The sequence below is a fragment of the Aplidium turbinatum genome, chromosome 3 (genome assembly GCF_918807975.1).
Source record: "Aplidium turbinatum chromosome 3, kaAplTurb1.1, whole genome shotgun sequence".
NCBI classification, from domain to species: Eukaryota; Metazoa; Chordata; class Ascidiacea; order Aplousobranchia; family Polyclinidae; genus Aplidium; species Aplidium turbinatum.
Window position 1 is genome coordinate 5,167,601 of NC_137474.1, and position 22,746 is coordinate 5,190,346.

The following is a 22,746-nucleotide window of genomic DNA, read 5'->3' on the forward strand; positions in this document are numbered from 1 at the left end:
TACGAAAAGCAAATATAAAACAATAAATACCGTACTATTAATACTACAAAAAGTGCTCAATGTCAAGCAAAAAGCCAAGCAGAACGAATTACATTAAATATAGGCTATTACCAGTCTTTAAAACCCTTACAGCCTGTTTTACCCTAAAAGGTGGATCATCAGAACGTCCTTATTCAAATAGAATTCTATTGGAATATAGGGACCTTCTGATGATCCCCCTGTTAGGGTGAAACAGGCTGTAAGGGTTTTGGAGACTAGTAACTATATTTGATGAAAAACAAATATATATTTGCGAGCATGAAAACAGTATAGGCCCTACTGATAGTCAATGTGAACCTTGGGCTTGGTGAGAAAGTGCCAGTTTCTTCACCTCCGGTGTAAAGCCAGTGAGAAACATTCGAAGTTCACCTCTTATGTCAAGTGGGTTTCGCTGTTTGGTGTGGCAGAACAGCACAGCTGAATCCCTTTTCCACCAGCTATGAGGTAGGAAATGCTACCACGAAGATACGAGCTCTTTGACGAAATGGTTACGCTGGGCGATAGATGGGTTAAACCAGAATGGTCCCTAATAATCAAAACGCCCCCCTTAAGCCGAGGTAATCATACCGCCCCCCTGAAAAATCAAAACGCCCCCTGGGGGGCGGTACCGCCCCCGTTGAGAATCACTGGCCTAGACGTTAGAAGATTAAAGAAGTAGTCATTTCGATAACGTGGGTTCGATTCCCACCCTTGCCATTATTTTTTTTTCTGGAATTACCAAACAAAGTTTAAAGCAAGAATCAACTCTCTCGAGTGCTAAAAGGATCACAATGACTGTGCCAGTAAGCTAGTTCATAGGGAAAATGTGAGATGTTAAAACGTCTACGCTGGTTGGGGCATGTATCCAGAATGAAGGATGGGCGCATTCCAAAGGACATTCTGTACAGTGAACTTGCCACAGGGAAACGCCCAGTAGGACGACCCGCACTGCGTTACAGAGACGTTTGCAAACGAGACCTGAAGCAGACTGACATAGACCCTGCCAGCTGGGAACTGATCGCAGCAAATCGCAACAGATGGCGCTACGAAGTCAGTGCGGGTCTAGCAAAGGGTCAGTCGAGGCGGAGGAAGCAACTAGAGGAAAGAAGACAAAGAAGAAAAGAGAGACAGCAGCCTCAGAACTCCTCTGATTTCATATGTCCAAACTGTGGACGAGACTGCCACGCCAGGATTGGACTTCAGAGCCATATGAGAAGCTGCCGTACCCAGAGTGCTACCATCATCTGAAAAGATGGAAGGATGCCTACTAAAACGTCTACCGGTCAAAACACCCCAGCTGCTGCAGCGACCTAAAGCTTACGAATAAGCCGCCGGTACGACACCGCTCAAGAGCACTGGGTCTGCGTGATGTGTCTTTGGCAGGACACCTTAAGACATGCCTGAAGGTGGGCACAAAAATTAGCTTTCTTGTCTTCCGTCGACTTAATCTAAACCTTCAACTACCAGTCGTAAGCCTGGACAGTGGACACAACAATAAAAACACTAAAGACGATGCCAATCCGTCTCTTAAACGTCTTTCCGCAGTGGAACACTTTTGTAATCACGTCACTTCATTGGCCGTCAAAGTTAAACAAATATTATTTCGAGCTCGTGCTTTTATTAATAATAAACACAACGAAAAGTATAAATCAAATACAAAGGTGGAGAGCCAAAAACATTGAATTGACGAGCAAAAGCAATGAGGAGTTTCAAATCAGAAACCAACAAAATTGTCATAAAATAGATTGATACAAAAAGTCCTGTTTTATTGAATGACATTTCAGGCCTTCCCAAAGCAAAGGGAACCCCTTACCTAGTAGTCAGTCAGTCGCTTAACAAATCGTTAACAAATCAGTCGCTTTTTACATTGATGTAACGCCTGTAGACGTTGGCTGGCTGAGCAGTTACGTTAAATTTACTCCCATTGAGATAACTTTCAACGTCATATTTTCAAACATAATGTAAGAAACTATTGCTTCTGAAAGACTATCTTTTTGAATTGCAACGGAAATTCAGTGTTTCAGCTCTTGTATTGCTTCGAAGTACAGGTATGGAAACATGCTTATAAATTTTACTGCAAATAAATAGCGACAAAAGAAAACCACAAAATACCAGACAACGATTGTGAAGAAAAGTTCAGATGTGTGACAAAACAGCAGTTTAACGTATTATAAATGTAGAAAGGCAAACAAAAGTATAAATACTTGTCTTCTTCAACAAGCAAAAAGCACGCAGACGAGTGGAAGATGGCTAAGTAAGTGTAGAACACGCTTTTTTCCAATGACAATTTTTTTTACTGTAATCTCCAGAGCAAAATAGGTTTGTTATTGGCAAATAGGTAACGTGCTCTAAAACGATCACGACAAAGCCCAGCAGTGGCAAGACAACTTTGTTCCTGATTGTACGTTTTCAAAACACAGTGATGGGATAAGATGATTGACAAAATGTGCTGTTTTCACATAACAGTTGAGACGTATAGGGTTGCAGAAGCAGTACATTTTAACTTCCCTGACAGCAAAATTTTGCCGTATGGGTTGGGTAATTACTAAATATATAAGCTTTTTTTGTGATCAACCAAGGACATTTTTCGTACAAATCCAGCGAGAAAGTTACACCTTTACATCGCATAAACGTCAACAGACATAGAAACGATGCAAAACTAGCAACATCCCAAGCTGGGAAGTGATGTCGTAGAAATCCGATAGATTGAAATCACTTTGCTGTGACGCTATTACCGCAGAAGTAGAAAAAATAAACTTTTCAACTTGCAATGAAATGAACAAGGAGGACACAAAAATAGTTTACAACAACAAAATCCAAACAAGCAGCAATTTGTAAATTAACTTATCAATAAATAAAACATAATGCAAAAAAACGAAAGTTATCTAATAACTCAAGACGTAGCACATCACGCTAAATCTTTAACAATAATCCAATAATCAAGACATGTATTGTATACTGCAGAAATGGCATCACTGCGAAATAGAACATTGGAGAAGTTGCACTGTCTCTAATATAAAGTACAAATAAAATAACCTCATATTACGTCAAACTGTACCGCGGCTGGCAAAGTTGATATTTTCACAACGTTTGGTTACGTGAAATCAATGTAGAAATAACAACTTCGTAGACTGGGCTGAGTATCACAGTAGCTGAGGGTTGCAACAAAGGTTGAATGTTCTTCATACTTTCAAACCGTTTCCCGGACAGCAAATCAACCATTTCTTTACATTGATTCAACGTCTGCAGACGTAGAATGCAGAATCAAAAAAATGGTTGATTTGCTGTCTGGGTTAGCAACATTATTGGGTGACATGGATTTTCTTTTGTTACATTCGCTTTCATGTAGAATAGGGCTTAAAAAAAAATACAGAAATTAAAAGAAAAAAACTAACAAAATGTATTGAGAAGATAATGTCTTACAAATGAATGTGAAGGCTTACATCCATGGCAAATATCTTATATTTTCTATGATGATATTATTGAGTGGCAAGAAATTGAGTAGGTAAATTTTGCTGATACATTGTGGTAATTGTGTTCATATGACGATTGAATGCTTTTGTATGAGATTTAGCGCTACCTGTTGACATGAGCAAGAAAACAACTAAGACACTAGAGGCAGTTTCAAAAGAGTGACGTTGCAATCTCTCGATGCGCAATGGGTGAAATGGTATCCAACGTCTTGTGTAATACGAAACAAGCCAGCAAATCTGTCCTTTTTACATTGATTTAACGTCTGCAGACGTTGAGTCAATGTAAAAAGAAGCTCTTAAGGTGCCATCAACATATACAACATATAAATAAGTAAACAAAAGCAGAAAGACGTGTAGATTTTGCATTGCATGGTAAAGAACGAAATGTGATTGCTCGTTTAAAGAGGCTTGAAGAGGCAGATGCAGCAAAATTTCAAAGCAGCAAGGCAGGAAACGACAATCTCAAAGTTGTGAAAAGCACGTTGCCTGATTTTTCACATTCAAATCCCATCGGTTAGAATTACACCACATCAGTTATCGAGCCAATGTAATCGTTTGAAAGTTGTTGATTTGTTGATCCGTTTTTTCCGTTCTCCGTTCCGCTAAGAGACTCATCCGTGCTTCTGTTAAGAGAGCTGTCGTGGCGGAGTTCTTTGAGATGCGTGCTGGATTGATGAACAGCAGAACTGTGATGATGAAGTTGTTCTTCTAGGACACTGATCTCTTTCCTGTTCAGAGAGCGACCAATCAATCAATTGCACAACAAAAGCTACGACAAAGCTGACAATTTTTTTGTCTATTTACATCGTTTTAACATCTAGCGACGTCAAAAAAAGCAAAAGTGATTGCATAGTTGATGCCAATCTTCGAGAAATAAGAAAATAAGATTTTCATCAAAGCGACGTAAAAACGATGCAAAAAAAAGTTTGTCAGCTAGTGCTATGGATTTAAGATTTAAATTATGCTGCGTTATAAAAAGTCTAATTTGTTATTACTCGCAGCTTGTATACAATAGTTGTTGACAGGAAGAATTACATAACATTGCGATCAAACTAATTTGAAGAAAATACCATGAATTGATTCTTTCATCAACCCAAAACAGTAGCTTCCCAGACAGCAAAATCCGTCATTTTTACATTGGTTCAACGTCTACAGACGTCGAATCAATGTATAAATGACGGATTCTGCTGTCTGGATTGTTGCTACAACAACACACTAGATTGACTGGTAGGTAAACAGAAAGAAGGTACCTTAAATCTTTTAAGCTGTCGTCAATTTCTTTCATCGTATCTGAAGACTTGAAGCTGGCTGTCAGTTCTCCATCACTTTGAGCTGCAATGTTGTGTTGGTTAGCGATGAACAGCACGACCTTACATTTGACAAACGTGTTTCATACGCTACTGAAACCAAATTTAAGAATATGTTCTTTCTAGGTAAAGAAAACCTTTCATCTCTGCACAAATAAACCTCTTGTGGTGTCTATCTAGGCTTTGAACCAAAAACTCAGATCCGATCGTATCCAGGGTTACGAGTGAGTGGACGGGAAGGTAAGGGAGCCAATCTTCTTGTCCACTTTCAAGCATACCTTTAATTGTCTTGCCAAAGACACAGCCGCATGTTCTTTAGCGGTGTCAAACCGGCGCCCTTTTTGACCAGGGTTCTCACCACTCAGCTATGCAAACTGGGTCACCGAGGTTAACGACGTAAAGTTTTCGCTTGTATTGTTGTCAGAAAACTGCTTTCTCTACTAAACAGTAAACACTGCTGCACACAGAACTCTGTTCTTGAAGTGCGTTGCAAAAGCTAAAAGTTGAATGACTGATTTTGACATTTCTTCGTTCACAGAGCTAAACGCGTATCGCTCATTATCATTATTAACGTTGTGAAACTTACATCTCTCAGTCAACTTTGTGCCGCAAGTTTCTTTATAAGACGGTAGCCATGACAACGAGCGGAACTCTGCTCTGTATTTCCGCGAGCGGATCTGATACCGGAGTTTCTCTCGGCGGCATATCTCCAACTGTTGTACACTGCTGGACAACTTGATCTACAAAACAAACAGTAATTTAATGTATAAATTATCATTAGTGTTTATGTATTATATTGCTCAACAGATTATTACGTTTTGTCTTTTTAGGTGAATTTTCTTATTTTCCTGATGAGGCCACACCACTTTGCAGACAGCGTTAAAATTTATTTTGTTAATTTTTCTCTGCATTGTTTGAATACAGTTCTTCAACTCCATTGATTTGTTGCCTGCGATCTGTTTGCGTTATTGTAAGAATAGTTTCATGAGAAAAGAAACTTTCACACGCTAATGATGCAAAAGTAAGCGAAAGTGAAACACATACAACAACACAATGCCTGTTTATCAACAGCTGCATCAAGTCACCAAGGCAAGTCACCGCTTCAAGGGTGATGAAAGGAAAAGCCCCTCGACCTTTGAACTGACGAAAAAAGGTTCATACGAAGCAGAAACAAGAAAACTTTGACATACAATTCGTTTTCTAAAATTGCCAGTATATCTTTCAAACCGTTCCCATTATGTCGTACCTAGAACCTTTCTTGGCGATAGAAGGTTTGGATGAAGTAGATGTGGTGACGTCATCACAATGACGTCATTCTGTCATCGCAAAATGAGCAATAGAAATAATCACCTGTAATTTATTCAGACTCTTCCTTAAACCCTCATTTGCGTCTACGAGAGCTCTCATCTTCTCATTCGCCTCTTTCAACTTCTTCTCCTGCAACATCCGATTCGCTTTGTTCTTCCTCTTCATGTTGTTCATCTCTGCTTCCTGCTTCTTCATCAATTGATCAATTTCGATCTAGAGACAAATGAGAAACAATTAAAGTTACGTACAGCAACTTATTCATGAAATTTTCAATTTTCACACCGCTACGTCTGTGTCCACCTCTCAGATGTTAATTAGAAATGAGAAGTAAAGGCTACAAACAACTTCAGTTTATGTTGTGCTGAAAAGCAAGCTATTGCGTTACAAGCCATCAATGAAAGACGACTAACTGTTTGGTTACTGTGATTATGAAGTGCTTATTAACTATGAGCGGCATATAAAAGTTAGGATCTATTCTATAATTGCAAAATACAAGATGAAGTGTTGCAAAAAATTCTCAACTGACTCTCACCTGCAAAAAAACATTCCGCTCATCGCCTTTCTTAGCGAAGGCTTTCCACTGATTCAGTTCTTCGGCTAATCTCGTCGTTTCGTCATTATCTCGATCATTCTTTGGAGCAACGTCTGCTTCGCTAGAGCAACGCTGCACGTTACCTTTGCCAACAGCGCAATCCAACTTGGACCGCAGACCTTCTATTTCGTTAATTTGCTGCAAACTTTTCTTCTCCGCTTGCTTCAGCTTCTTCCGTAGAACATTGACTGTTTGCTTGTACGCCTTCAGCTTTGCCGCGTCTTCTGCGTGAAGCTGGCTCATGACGTCACTCGGATTCGGCAATGGAGGAAGTGACGTGTCTATAACCGGAGATGACGTTTGGGTGCTCGATTCGTTGAAGAAAGCAGGTTCATTGACGTCATATTGGACTTGAGGTTTAAGCATAGAACTACCACAGTGTCTACATACTAAGGAAGAAAGATCGTTAGAAATCTCATCGTTCAGACAATTTGTTTGCTGTAAGCTGTTTCTCACTTCTTTTACAGTGGCAGTTTGTGTTTCAGTATCTTTCAGTTCATGCATTTCAGAAAATGTTTTCTCGGCATTCATGTGACCGACTACTTCAGATTCGTGATCCGTCTGAGTAAAAGAATCGTTGAGAGAGGGAATCGAAGTGGGAAAACGAGGTAGTGGTGTTTCAAACCCATCACTTTCAGTTTGTGCAAACGAGTTTGCAACTTCAGACTGGTTGGAACCGGTTTGAGTGGCTATGTCATCAACCTTACGAGAGCATAAGGTGCCGTACTTATCGTATCTGGATAAACTACCAACAATTTCCTCGTCATGGTCGGTTTGTACGCATACGTCACTCCTTGATACGTCACCAGGTTTAGTATCCAAGCCAGAACCAATGGTGGTCTGTGAGAAAGAATCTGACAATTCCGGAAGCTCTTGCGGCACTGGGTTAGTTTGAAGAAAGGACGAAGCAAAGGCAACTCGTTGATTAGTTTGCATAGATTGAGTAACAGGCGAGCTACGTTGTGGTAATTCATTGTCAAGCGCAAAACCTTGCGACGAAACTAGTTCCAGATCATGATCTGTTTGCGCAGAAGCATCGCAATCGGTTTGGTGAGACTGCGACAACAACGGCTCTGGTAGGTTGAAAGGGCTCTTTGTTTGGGAAGAAAACACCATCACTTCATCTTCCGGCAACAGTCCCTTATCCAGCGATGCACTCAAGCGTCCCAGATCAATCTGAGTGGCAGTATCGGTTTCATGCTTGTTATCGTCATAAGAGCAAACGTCTTCTGCAGGAGACAGCACTTTTTGCAGGGCGTACGCTCCACCTACAACATCGCATGCGTGGTCGGTCTGAGTGCCAAACTCAGTGATATCTGGAGGAAAATAAATGGCAAGTTTTTTGCTCATTGGTGTTTGGGTTTGACTATCTCTCTTTTCGTATAATATTTTGGCAGTTCCACCACTGCTGCCAAGATACAGTTTTCCAACTACTTCGTGGTCGTGGTCTGTTTGAGAGAAGCTGTCAGTCATGTTTTCAGTCACGCCTTCTGGTTCGAAAGTAGACGCGTCCCTGTCGTAAACGATGTGCAGGTCGTAAGTCGTTTGTGTATCGCCATCGACTAGCTTACGCTTCGGTAGCAGCAAGGCTCGTTGAGGTAAAGTGATGGCTTGAGGGGCAAGCGATTGAAAACTTTGAGTTGCGACTGTGGGAACCCGCGGGACAGTTTGCGTAGAAACACCAACACCCGGTGCTGGTGGAGGAGAAAAAGGGTCTCGGAGATTGGCTGGTTCTAGAAAGTCTCTGTATAGAAGTGAGCAATCGCTGGAAGATGGTTTTGGCTTACTTGAATCAAACGCATCACCTTGTGGGCCTGCGAGAAAATGTGATCGACATTGTTCGCACACTTGTATCTCATTGGTGGTTCGGGTTGGATTTTTGGCGGGACTGCCGCTGATTGGTCTTTCGTCATGGCTTGTCTGAGTGGATATACTATTCGATATTATTCTTTCAGTAGAAATAGAGTTTCCGGTTGGAGGAAAGGGTTTGCATTCGTGGTCAGTCTGCGATCCATGGTCTAAATATACATAGCATGTAACAATGCATTTCTATTGCTAATATTTAAGAGTTAATAGCATATCAAACTTGTGTGCCACATTTCAAAGCGAGTTAACATCATGGGAACTAAGGTTTGTTTCTAGTTTGAATTGAGAAAAGTTGTTGGACACATGACAAGCAGCTATTTGTGTGGAGAAAACTTTTGAAACTAAAAATGTTTGCATCATTTTTTCAACGGTGCGACGGGTTCTGCGGTTTACAACCCTTGACATACAGTACAAGGGTAAGTCAAGAGTTAGAGTTTAAGATATGCGCTTCATTAGAAAACGGTTCAGCACTACGCCTGACAAAGACTTGACGTCAAAACAATGCCAAACGTTGTTTCCAAAGCGGTGTTGAGAAAAATATGAAAACTAATGAATTTAGTGCAAAACAATAGCAATGCTTTAAAAATCGTTGTTGTATGTTTGGCGTTGATTGTAGACTGTGGAGCGTTACAAAAAACTTAGGCCGCTTTATTTAGAACGTTACCCACCGCGTGTTTCGACGTTTCTCCTGCTGAAGGAATCATTTTCCACAACCTGGAACTTGGCGGCCGCGTCGTAAGCCCATTGCTGGTAGTGCGTCTGTAGCGACGCGACATAGCGCTGCAGTTGCTCCACCGCCTCTCGTAGCTTGTCACGTTCCAGCGTCATCACGCAAAGTTGGTCTCCTGAAGACACAAAAAACTTACAAGAACCTCAAGATCTAAAACAAAAAGGATAGAAAATGTACTCGGTGGCATATAGCTGCTCAACGAGAGATGTTATGAGAGATGAGAATCGTACGAAAGGGACAAACACGTATTTTGTAGCCCTGGCAAAAGTGATCAATACTCTGCGTTACTCCCACCAGGGCATGATACAATCGCATTTTCAACGTTTTGTGAGCGCAACAGTCTTGATAAGAAGGAGATAAAGCCAGTGAAATAACTGATGCTATACCAAAAAAAAAGTTAAACTTGCATGGCAGTTTCAGTTAGTTTTAAACAGAATGTTACCAGCAAGAACTTAATTTCAATGAAAACTCATGTCAAACGAAGACAGCTTAAAGTTAAAGCAGGTGTTAAAGAATAGTTATCATTCACATACTAATATCATTATCTTCGTCGCCTTCCGTATTTTTCTTGTGTTCCATCTCATCGATTTGTCTCAACGTCACTGAGTTGATTTCCATTTTCGCAATCGCCAGCTCTTCCCGCAAGTCCATGTTTTGTTTAGAGAGTGTTTCCATTTTCTAAAAAAGAAAAAAACAAAACTACAACCAAATCGCAACCCTGAAAAAACTGTTCACTCACGACAGTTTCAGATAAATAACACAGTAACACAGTACAGATAATTAATTCAGTAAACAACGACATGGTTGAATAGTATGACGTTGCTGAGTATTCCATTAGCCCTCGCCAACCTGGGGTGAATAAAAGCAGCCCTTTGAGCTCTGACCAAGAAAATAAGAACATTTTCTTTGTCAGAGTAACGGCTCGACCATTTAACGTCTCCGGGATAAGATATGGACCAGATGCCAAGACAACGATCAAACAAGGATTGCGTTGTTTTATCATGGACGTTAATTCGGTGTAATTTATCATCTGATCGATGAAATGAAATGTGATTGATGCAATGGTAAATTATTATCAAACAATTGACAGTAAATTGGAAACCGAAAAATGTTCAACCGAAAGATGTCTGTACCAAGAAAATTTCAAAAACTTTAGTAACAATAAAATGCACAAAAAGAGCAAAGTAAGAGTACAGCAATGCACTATTGCAAAATCCATAGCGAGAACTTTGCAAATTATACGGTGTACACAATACACATACCTTTACGTTAGCTTCTAAGTCCGCTTTCGAAAGTTGCAAGTCTTGTTCTTCATCAGCAAGTCTGTCTTGCAAAGCACTGACTTGCTGAGACAATTTTAGAACTTTGTCACTTTTGTTGGCTAGTTTCTCTTCAAGACTTTCCAGTTGCTGCAAATAAGGAGAACATGAGGTTTCATTCATCAAAGCGACTGCAACCAACTTCTGACTAACAATCGCTGCTTTAGGCGGCAACAAAACCAGCAGAAAAGCAACTGAAATGAACTTCTCAATCCAAACATAATTAAAAATTCAAAAACCCATTACTCTATTGTCAGCCAGCAAAAACCATCATTGATCACATTGATTCAACGTCTGCAAACTGATTTTCTTGCTGAGCTGTCTCAAACACTTTTACCGTGTTGCAATAAAATACATTTATTCGCCGCATGTTTAATAAACTTTCCTTTACCAGTCTCATTTTGGCCGTGGCCACTTACTTGGGCATTACATGGAACATGTGCGGATCTCACGGGTTGGCAACATGATAAAGTAGCAGCCAACTCATCATCGTAAAAGCGGAATGTCGTCAGTCTGTGCTAATACATCCCGCTTCCCAATGTTTATCACAGTTTGAGTTGTTGCTGGCTTTAGTTGAGACTCTGAGTTTCGATGACTGATTTCTTACCGTTAGATGTTGGTGTTTGTCTTCATTTTTTTCTTTTTCCAAATTTTCGTATCGTTTTCTCTCCTCTTGAAATTCTTTATCTTTTGCTTCCACTAAGAAGATTTGCTCCTTTTTCTCTTGGTTGAGTGTCTCTTTTTCCTTCTTCATCCGATTTATCTCTTCCGACAGATCCCTCCTGGACGCTTGGAGCTCAGCCAACATCTGCTGGCTGGACTCATTCAAACTGTCGTCGGAGAAAGATTTCGCTTCGTGGTATTTCGCTGCAGTGTCTTTGCACTCTTCGAGCTTGAAACATAAAACATGCACCAATTTCAGAATTGACTCGCTGCACGAATATTTTAGTCTCGTACTGCGGTATCGGAATTAACTATAAAGAACACAACGCCCTGTTAGTGAAGCGATATATTACATTTGATGGAGGTCGTGGAACAAAAAACAAACATCTTCTTTCCTGTACCCGGTTCGGAAAAGGTGCGCCGCTACACTTTCAAAAAGTTTTGGTTTTCAACTTTTTTGTACGAGCGGTAATGTTAATCAAGAGTTTCATATCGCCATGACAAGACATGCAACGCTGCTCGATAAATACAGTAGTTGCTACTTACTTATCTGGTAAAAAAAAAAAACAAGGAATTATACATTTATCAGAAATCTTTCCTTTCCAGACTGCATTGAAACATTCTACAACAAACTACGCTTCACATAGAGAATGACTTTTACTGTTAACACAATTCTTACTTCAGTGGAACGACCCTAGAAAAGGGAATATTATCGACAAAATAAAGTTTAGAGAGCAATATTAGACGGATTTGGCTTCAACATCTGGATGGTTTAGTCTTAAAGTTGCGTATTGAAAGAAAATTTGGCCGCGGGCCGCATGAAAGATCTCGCAAGAGGCATGTGGCGGCCGGTTCCCCACACCTGATTTGATCTAAGCCTTTAACAATCAAGTGTTAGCCAAGATATGACGAAAAAGTTGACGCATATAATGCTATAAAGATATTACTTTTCACCTGTTTCTCAAGTGTTGTAATGACGTTATCTTTCGCTTTGCTGACGTCATCGTCGTCACTGAGCATGACTTGGCATTTTTTCAAGTCGCTTTCCAAAGCAGCGATTTTCTTTTCCTTGCTAGACAGCAACAACACTTTCTCTTGGTTGGACTTCTACATAAACAGAAACACTTCTTACAAATGAAAATAAGAAGTAAAGGCGTAAATATTTTGTGGCCCTGGAACAAGTGAGCGGTACTTTTCATCGCCTCAGTCATATAAACATATGATTGGCAACAAAGTAATTGGGTTAAAAAAACATTAACCAAATTCTAAAAAAGGTTGCAAAAGAACCAATTCAACGTTTTCGACTCACCACCAAGCCCTCGTCAAAAAACTAATTATGATCAACTAAATCTGAGAAAAAAATCAATAACTTTAGTCAGTTTTAACTGATGACTGAAAATCAGGGTTGATCGGTTTAAACCGGGGCGGTTTAAACCGCCCGGTTAAAACCGGTTAAAACCTGGTTTAAACCGGGCAGTTTTGACCACCTATTACTGGTCAAAACCCCTTTAGTGTATGAATCAAGTTGCTTTTCCATTGAATTAAAAATATTACCCTCCATGTTTAGTAATGATGTTCAACTATATTTTGTTTTAATCAACAATAACCTAAATGCTGGATTTGGAACAAAAAATATTCAATTTCTCTGTTCATTTTTGATATTTCAATCAGTTGGTTATTTTAATTATCGAGAAAATTCAAATTCTAAAAATAAGTTTCTGATGAACCAAAAAATGCTTGGTAAAACGATAAACCAGTTGCACAGCCAACTGAAGTACAAGAATTTATTCCAACAAATTTTTTTTTATGAAAAACATTTGCCATTAATTTTTCCATGAAATTTGCGCAACATTTGCCCTCCCGTTGCGTAGCACATAAGACGTAGCACGACATGTAATTAAGGTAGCAGTCTTAACGCTGTTTGATGTCTTGTTTTTGGCGGCGCTGAAACAAGAGAAAAATCCAAGATAAATATAATCTTTCGTACGAATTTTACAGGCAGCTATCTGTGGCTGCCTGACAGGTCGGTATTGGCGGCCATTAATGAAAGTTCAGGCGGCCATGGCCGCCAGCTATTTCGAGGCCTGCATATCAAAATGGTCACAACTCACAGCTGCTTTTATATTTCCTAAATAGCCCATAGCTCAGGTAGCCGACCATTTACTACATAAAAATATTTTTCTGGGTTTTGACCGGTTTAAACCTAGTTTTCACTGGTTAAAACCAGGTTTAAACCGCTTAGTGGTCAAAACCAGTTTTGACCACTTAGAGATCAACCCTGCTGAAAATGTTTGCTGACAACTTACAAACCTCCAACTTATGCTGATTGGAAGTGGCAGTTGCTAGAAGTGATGAAATTTCTTTCAACTGCTCCTTAGCTTCGGAAAGAGCTTTAGATTTTCCTTCTGCTAACCTAAAAAGTGACAAAATACACTGAGCTCCACGCACACACGGGAGAACAATTGTTTCACAGTGTGGCATAGATTGTAGAGCTTCAATTTGGAATTTCCGACCAAGACTTTGCAAATAAAAAGAAAACATACGAACAGACAACTGAGAACTTAAATACACTCAAGATCCTGCCCCAACGATTGTTCTTGCACAACTTCGCTGATGGAACAGAGATATCTAGAAGGAAACGTGTGCAAACGTAGACTGAATGTAAAACCAGCTGGCTGGGACAAAGTTGATCTTTTCCATAGAGCGAAAACAACTGAACTGGTTTCACAGGTTCCCAACACGTAACAAGTTGCAAAGGCAGAAGACATGCTCACGGGACGTTCATTAGCACGAACACTTTAGTGGCTGATTGGTTGGTATCTTCGGCTCAAGTTCTAACAGGTCCAGGTTCGATTCTAAGTTGAATCATGTGGAAGATTTTGAGAATGAGCGCGTAGCCTAGTGCTTCTGTCTTAAGCAGAACGATGTCGAAAGTACATTATACAGCTCAGTGAAAAGAAGTCGAGGTAACAAAAGCGTTTAATTCTAAGATATTTACAATACAAAAAAAAAACACAATTGCTATAAAAAAACTATTTTTATTTTAGAGCGACAAACACAAAACCGTTGTATCACCAAGCTTGCAACAAGCAACTTACCTCGAGAACTTTCCCTCTTGCTCGACAGCTTTCAACCATGAGCTTTCGTTGACAGCAATGTGAGATTGTAACACACCGAGTTCCTGTTCGACCTTTCGTTTAGACATAGTGGCCGTCTTCAGCTGGGCGAGCAAATGCGTGATCTGCAAGTTATATCGAACTGGTTTAAGATTTGTCAAAGCATGCACTTCGAAGTTGATAGCTGACAGATTGACTGTGCTTCCCAATCAAAGCTAACTCGCAGTTTTGAAATGATACCCCGTGTTCAAATAACTATAGTTAGAAACTTAGAAAGATAGCAGACTAGAGAGAGCCGTGGGTACTCATTAGTTTGAGAGGTGGACTTTTGTGAAACAACGGGCTGTGACAGTTTTTCAATTATCTACCAAAGCCTTGCAGGCCGTGAATGGCTTATTTTTCTCGGCGAAAAACTGAAGTATTGTTGTGACCTTATCTTAATGTTTGGAAGCAACGAGAGGAACATTAGATGACTGAGATAAGATGCAGAGATGCATATGACTAGGGAACTGTGCTCCGAAAGCTAGTACAAACTGCTGTTACCACAGCGAACTCGCAGCATCAGGCTAAAACAGGTCGTTAATATCTACGTTGTAAAGTAAGCAACGATCATGCTGCTAAAAGCAAAACTCAATCTAGAGAATTATTTATTTCATCTCAATAACAAACCTGATTGTTCTTGTCCCCAATTCGTTGCGCATGCGCAGTAGATTCCAACCTGAGATGATCCAATTCAGTTTTTAAACTTACAATTTGTCCTTCAAGTTGAGATTTCAACGAGCATTCCCGCTGGGCAATTCCAGACTATAAAAACATGGGAAATTGAAAATCATCAACAAAATCAAGAATATATAATATTCGTCACAGCACATGTCTATTGTCTAGGGAACTGTGTTCCGAAAGCTAGCGATAAACTGCTACCAACATAGCGAACCCGCAGTATCAGGCTAAAACAGGTCGTTCGTTTCTACTGTACATTTGTGAAAAACCGAGATTGCTTTTGCTAAGTAGGACTGTGGACATTTCGGAAATTGGCATTTGCCAATTGATACGCTTATTGCGTATGAAGAATTGAAACACACAATGTATTCGCAGAGCCAGAAAGACAAGTTATGTGAGTTGCAAAGTCGCACAGCCTTAAAACTTTCCAAGCTTCTCACAGAACAACAACAGTTCCATTGCAAGAATAATAGTACTCGAAGGTTGGGTTAGTAACCCTATAGGTTAGTAACCCTATAGGTTACTAACCCACCAGGCTCATTAACAATGCCAGTTTACCTTTTGCACCATGTCTTTTCTTATCTTCACAAACCCATTCTCCACACGAGACAAATCTCCGTGTAAACGGGATACAGCGCCATCTAACGCTTCTTTCTCTTTCATCACAGTGGACACTTGAAATTGCAATTTCCGCGAAAGGTCATCTTTCTGTGACAAGGTCTTGTCCAATACTTCTCTCTCCGCCAACAATAACGTATTCGTTTTGACCACATCAGATAGCCTACAATTGTCCGAAAACACATACCCCGTTATAACTTTAATCTCGCTAACGTTAAGATAACTGCAACAGCTGATGCAATTGCCAAACTTTGAGCTTGGCAAGAAGATTGTTTGTAGCTTTACGTTTTAAAATATGATCAAACAGTTTCATTGCATTGCACGTTTCGGAGGTTACAAGGATATAACCCTGAAAGGCAACATTTACACTTTTCTAAAGTTCCATAGACTCTTAAGATAGCAGGGTAGACTTCGATAAAACAGTAAACTTTGGCATTGAAATGATAAACACGGAACTAAACTAGTACGGTTGCTATTTAGCCTTTTTCAAACTGGACCTAAAGATCAAATGATGAATCTTGGGAGATTTATTATATTTTGAGGCCTCATTTTGCAGCAATACCGTACGTTACGCACGGATCGTGCTTCACACAAACGGTTTTTCTAAAGAGTAATAAACTTTGCGAAAGAAGACAACTTTATTTTTATTAGTCATAATTGAGTATAGAGTTTCAGAGGTACCAAAATGAGGTCAGAACTCGCAGCAAACAACGAATTACCAATTAACATACCGATCTTCTAACAACTTTATAGTGGTTTCCTTGTTTATCATTTCTCTCTCTTGCTTTTGCAATTCTTTGGCATAGTCGTCGCGTTCTTCACGAATAGAATTAATGTAACTATTGTTTCCACTGCTATCTTCATTGGCCTGCTCTAAGAGGCGCTCCAGCTTTAAGTTCCTATTCATCGAATTGTTGGCCTGTGAAAACGCAACAGGACAGTTTTGATCGTACCTTGCTGTTGGTGCAGTCTGTTATCAGGGTACTGAACATAAAAAATTGAAAAGATATATACAGCTACAATAACAAGAAGTTTAAGTGATTTAGATTTTTCTATGCAGGCCGAAAAAACATGTGGGAATAAACGTACCGGTTAAAATTATTTGAAACAACAAACTGACATTTGGAAAAAAAATCTCTACTATACCGGTATACTATTCAAAATAAAAGACGAAATTCGTCACTAAGCGACAACCCGAAACAAACTTTTGTTTCCAGGAATTTTAGTTTTAGACAACTCCAAGCCCTAATAATTAGGAAATCATCCTAGAGGGCAACTTAAGTTCACATACTTTTGAATTTTACGAGATTTTCGTGCGTTTCCATTTTGTTTTAAGATTACAAGACTGTATAGGTTTTAAAGCTAACAAAACCTTTACTAAAAACTTGCTTTTCAACAAAATCAAGAATAAGTATTAAGTAACTTTCACCATCAACTGAATGTGTTCCACAAAGTTGCGTTTGTTAGAGTTCATGCTTCTCAATTTATCAAATGTAAATACCTCTTTCTCCATATGTTTGAGCTTAGCTTGAGATAATTTCAAATCACTTTCGTTTTCAATGTTTTTGTTATGTAATCGATCTTTCTCCACGGATGCGGCTTCCAGTTCCTTTGATAGTTTTTCACATTTCGTTTTCAGGATTTCGAAATTATTTTTCAGCTCTTGAAATTCGTGGATATGCTTTTCCTAAACATAGATATCGAAAAAAAAAGTTTTGCATTTAAAGCAAGACAATGTACATGAATACAGAAGCATTTGATAGTTCAATACGGTCTGATAGGAAAAACACTGCGCAAGCAAAAATGGACTAATTATTTAATGCTTCACTGACGTTTCCAACAACACACAAATTTTCATCCTTTGGGCCTCAGATTGAAAGAAGACAAATTCATCACACCATAAAAATTACAAGTAAGTAGTATTATATAACTTGTATGTTTTCTCCAAAAAAAAAACATGCTTCAGTTCATGAAGTACAGTCAATGTCTAGTCTTTACTGCAATGATAACACTGGTCATAACGATTTTTGCAGTATAAACTGTGAAAACTGATATCTGATCTCATAGTGTTTTCTATCACGTCAAGTTTTTGAGATCTGATAACAAAATGTTACTTTTGCCAATAGTGGAAGATTCGACGTTGCATCTGTCACACACAAACACTGTGCTATATCTAGTAATCGGTACCATGGATTGTACTGTATATTGTCTAAATAGCTGAAATACATCCCGACCTACAATTTTGAGACAAATTTGTTTTTGACGCAAAATGTTTAACCAAAAAGTAATGACACGCTAAAAGGGAAGGTAAAAGTATAACACTTAGCAGCCTCTGTCAATCTTTTGCATGAAATCACAAAGATGGAAACAAGCCTTTGGCAATGCTTGTCCAATAACCTCATTTAAGCATTACATCAAATCTTGGCAAAAATAAAGTATTTTTGTTATCATATCTAAAAATGTGAAAGAAATCAGAGTTCAGATTCAGCACCTTAAAATTACCCTAAATCAGCTTTTAAAGTCCAAACAGCAAAAAAAGTGTTCTGCAGACCAGTGTAATAATAGCCATATATTTGTTCCAAAATTTATCAAATATATATAATAATAAAAATAAAACAATGAAAACTATTAATACTACAAAAAGTGCTCAATGCCAAGCAAAAAGGCAAAGCAGAGCGAATTAATTTTTGAAACTATATTTGAATATTTTGATTATATCAGGCCTCGAAATTCACGGCGGACACGGCGGTCATGTCCGCCGTCACAGCATGTGATGTCCGCGGGAAGTACCATCTAGATCGGTCATATTTGTCCGCCGAGAAATAACACAGGAACTAGCGATACAAATCGCCGTTGCATAGCACGAACAATTGTTGCAAAAATATTATTTCCCGCGCATTTCAGCGCGCATCTACAAAATGTGAATGCTGTATTATATCCCTTAGCTTCAATTCAAGCAGAAAAATTTTCGATTTTTACATTGCTTCAACGATTGATGACATTGAATCAGCGTAACAAAGGTGAATTCTTCGCCAAGAATCGATGGGAGTACCGGTACTTCTACACTAATCACGCGCAATTTAGTTCAAGTCTTACGTCACAATGTCTAGCTTTCATCTCCGAGTAATATTGATAAGGCAAGGTTGGTTACAAAATTAGATTGTAAGAGTAGGCTATTACAGCAAGACGCAGCAAAATTTGTTAAGTTTTGGTATTGCAGTAGGAAAGAAAAGGCCCAGTGAATATTCACTTTCGCTCACATGATACACAAAAATAAATCTAGAAAAAGCTTAGTGAAACTTTGCACAGCAGAAAATAATAGCGTTAGTGTAGAAGTTTTCCGACTTGTGCCCAGAGCATTGTGACGCAAGAGGCCATACGACCTCGTTAGGTGGAAATTAATCAGTTATGCGGCGTATTAAGCAGCTAGCTGGCGCTTTGACTCTTCAAGCGCACGTCGTTGGTCTGATGAAAGCTTTTCAGAGTGACTTTGCTGAAATTTTAGAAAGCCTTCCACACTGTAGCTATAGTTCTCAAATGGCAAAGAATTATCAAGATAAAGTGATTAAGCATGATGATCGACGTTAAAACTCGTGTGTCCGTCGAGAGACTTAATTTGTCCGCCGAGATAGCTGCTCAGACCGGACACGTTTGTCCGCCGTCAACAAAAACGAATTTCGAGGCCTGTTATATATTATATATATATTATATATTATAATATATTATATTAGAAACTATATTTGAATATATTATATTTGATTATATATTATATATATATTATATATTATAATATATTATATTAGAAACTATATTTGATTTAATAAAAAAAATAAATGTACTTTAATAATGCATATACTCTATCTGCAAATTATATGCTTCATAATAATGCGACATACAATGCTTAGTAATAAACTAAGTTGAACAAAAACTTGGAGCTTTGATAACATCACAGCCTAATTTATTTTTATTTACCTGAGCCACTTCTTTCGTTCTTGTCAAAACAGCAGCATTTGTTTTACTTTCTGCAGCTTCTTGGAGAGCTCCTTGAAGTTTTTCTTTCAGCAACTTATTTGCTTCATTCAAGTCATAATTGTCAAGTTGTAATTGCTGTTTCGACGACACTAAAATGGCAGTGTCAGCCTCTGCTAGCTGTTATTACAGAAAAAATAAAATATAATAAGTGGTAGATCATACAACACTGATATATGTACTAAATGCACAGACAGGTAATGACCAAAGTTATGACGATAAATTAAACAAGAATACCTAATAAACTAGTGACAAAATGGTCTAATGACAAAATTAATTCACCCATCCAATTCACACCAGAGCGAGAACACAGAACACACATAATTATGCGCTGCAACTGCTCCATATACAATCAGTTTTAGTTTCAACAATATACAGTCAGCGATCGGTGTACTCACTCACCTTCAAAGCTTGTTTTAGTTCTCTGACTTCCTTGGCATAATTCACGAGTGGAGCCTGCTGCTCATGAGGAAAATTTAGCATCTAAAAAGAAAAAGGTTGTTTTCAGTGGGAAACTAGTAAACAATGCAATATCCAGACTAATCATACAGTTTTAAACATTTATTTTGTAACATACAAGATGCAGTGGTAGTGCATAAAATCAAAAGGACTATAGTTCAACAAATAACATATTAAGCACCAAGGAAATTAACTACTAAATGTTTACCAATACTTTTTATGTTTATTGCCTTGTTGATGTATATTGGTTGTCTAATTTATTTTTGATGTTTCAAGACATACCGGCATGTTATTTGGCTTTTACCACCACATACTTGACATAAATTCATATACTCTGTTTTGAAATTGTTGTAGCATTGAAAAATGCTATGACTAGACATTTGAGCTTACGTTGAGATTTTGTCTATTTCCATTATAATCACTCAGCATAGTTCCATCCTGATCCAAAGACATGGATGAACATGAATAAGAAGAATATTCAGATGATTTATCCACTGACTCAATATCTAAATCATCCAAACTGAAATGCTTGGATTGCAACACAGTGTCCTTTGTTGGGATGCTTAAAGTTGGTAGAAAGTTTCCTTCAATTTGTGAAATTGGCAAGGATATTGAAGGTGACAGCTGCACTGTCTTCATGGAATTAGCTTCATCATGAGCTGAAAAAACATTGCTTAGATTGTTCTCATCAAAAGATTTTTCCAGGTCTTGTTTCAAAAATAAAGATGGATACGGTTGTTCATGGTGCGTGTCAAGTTTGGAGCACAGTTGATCATCGGCATTATTCATCTTTGTTGAAGTTAATGTTTGATCAAAGTCATCGTCACCAAATGACGATAAATCAGAAACAAAATTTGCCGAGTCTGTTATGCTGTCTTTAGTTGAACACGTTTCAGAATCCTTATTCAAACCTGAAAGTCGGACAGGTCTCCCAGGCTGCAAATCTTGAGATGGAGATGTCTTATCAGTGTTTAAAGAAACAGAAGATCGAGAAGATAGTTGACTAAGTAAATGTGGTTTCTCCCCATACACTCTAAAAGCCGATTGAGGAGTGAGAAGAACTGCTTTTGCTTCAATAATTCTTTCTTTACTCATACTGCATGTACCTTGACTACTCATTTCATTTGAATCATTTCGAAAAACACGCTTTTTAGAACTCGGAACAGTGTTGGATATATGACTTTTGTGGTTGGAAGAAGGATGCAGAAGAAAAGACTTTTCATCAATATCTTGCAGTTGAGAGGTGTGATCACTAAAATTATATGATATATATAAACAAAACAGGTTAATCTGCCCAAGTAAATACGTCTCTAACATCAGTCAGATATTTATGGTTATAAGGAATTCAACATTCTACTGCAATTGCATCCTATAATTTTATAGATATGCATTTTTATAAAGACTGCTTTGATTATTTTAGAGTAAAATATCTAAAGCATACTAAGCAAATCAAAGTATGGTACCGGTACGGTAAGTAATATGTCTGAAAAAAATAAAATAATCAATTGAAAGAAATTTCAATATGTTACTTCCTTTCCATACAACATTGAGAATCAGTAGATGTTTAAAATATCATTTTCTCTATTTGATACAGCTTGATTTAAAATTATTACATTCTAGTATTATTGTTTGCAGAATGCTCTTAAAATTGCATTGATAAAGCTGTCAAATGTCAATAAGTACAGAAAAAAATTCATTTTAAAATGGATTGATTATATATTATACAATTTTTTTCACAACTACACCATTGTTAAGAAATAAATTTAAATGCTTCAAAATTGCTATTTGTATCATAGCCTATTAAATTGAACACTCAATGACCTTTTTTAAAATTTAATTATGTAACTATCTCCATTCTCTATCAAATTCAGGTCTTCTTGAATCAAATCCAATCAAATGTTTTGCTTCAATAGAACAAAGCCATATAAAACTATAAGCATATTCTTGGAACAATGTGATGCACATCAGTACTTTAAGGCACATTAAAGAATATAAAAACAAAATATTATGCGTTATAAACAGTCTGTCAAAACTTCAAAATAAAACAATTTCATACAGGCTCGTAGATTGACATGTGTAGAAAGCACATTTTAATTAAGCTACATTTTTGTTAATAACTTGATGACACGGACGTGAAGTTAAAAATATCCAGATGGTACGGGGGTGCAACCTAGTTCGTACCTTGAACAGTTCGTACCCCCAGTTCGTACCCTGAAAAGATCGAGAAAAAATAGAAAAAAGCCGAAGTCGCTGATCGCAGTTTAATAGCACAAAGCCGAAGTCGCTGATCGCAGTTTTCCCAAACAATTTGAAACAAACTGGAGGGTTAGGTTTAGCGGAAACTGCAGAAAAATGTTTGCGGAAACTGCGATCAGCGAGGGTTAGGGTAAGAGCATAGATTACTCTATAGTTAGGTTTAGCGGAAACTGCGGAAAAAGGTTTGCGGAAACTGCGATCAGCGAGGGTTAGGGTAAGAGCATAGATTACTCTATAGTTAGGGTTAGCTGAAACTGCGGGAAAATGTTTTC

The 22,746-nt window shown here is 38.3% G+C and overlaps 1 protein-coding gene across 1 annotated transcript; it reads right to left on the reverse strand.

The window, feature by feature from the left end:
• Window positions 1-1,622: 1,622 nt before the first annotated feature.
• On the reverse strand, window positions 1,623-21,313 carry LOC145766100 (uncharacterized). Its single transcript, XM_082577759.1, has 19 exons — window positions 20,609-21,313; window positions 20,162-20,242; window positions 19,703-19,879; window positions 17,232-17,417; window positions 16,462-16,649; window positions 15,671-15,893; window positions 15,062-15,196; window positions 14,375-14,517; window positions 13,587-13,689; window positions 12,231-12,383; window positions 11,221-11,505; window positions 10,557-10,703; window positions 9,828-9,972; window positions 9,233-9,409; window positions 6,639-8,716; window positions 6,149-6,319; window positions 5,385-5,538; window positions 4,742-4,823; window positions 1,623-4,219 (listed from the first exon to the last, which is right to left on the reverse strand). Exons 1-19 carry the CDS (start codon window positions 21,311-21,313, stop codon window positions 4,012-4,014), a joined length of 5,541 nt encoding a protein of 1,846 aa, XP_082433885.1. The 3' UTR covers window positions 1,623-4,011.
• Between the last annotated feature and the right edge of the window lie 1,433 nt (window positions 21,314-22,746).

Coding starts and splice junctions, on each gene's coding strand:
- LOC145766100 (XM_082577759.1), bottom strand. CDS start 21,313: ATGAGTAAAGAAAGAATTATTGAAGCAAAAGCAGTTCTTCTCACTCCT. Junction 19,880..20,161: donor AACTAAAACAAGCTTTGAAG/GTGAGTGAGTAC, acceptor CTGTAATAACAG/CTAGCAGAGGCTGACACTGC. Junction 4,824..5,384: donor CACAAAGTTGACTGAGAGAT/GTAAGTTTCACA, acceptor ACAACATTGCAG/CTCAAAGTGATGGAGAACTG.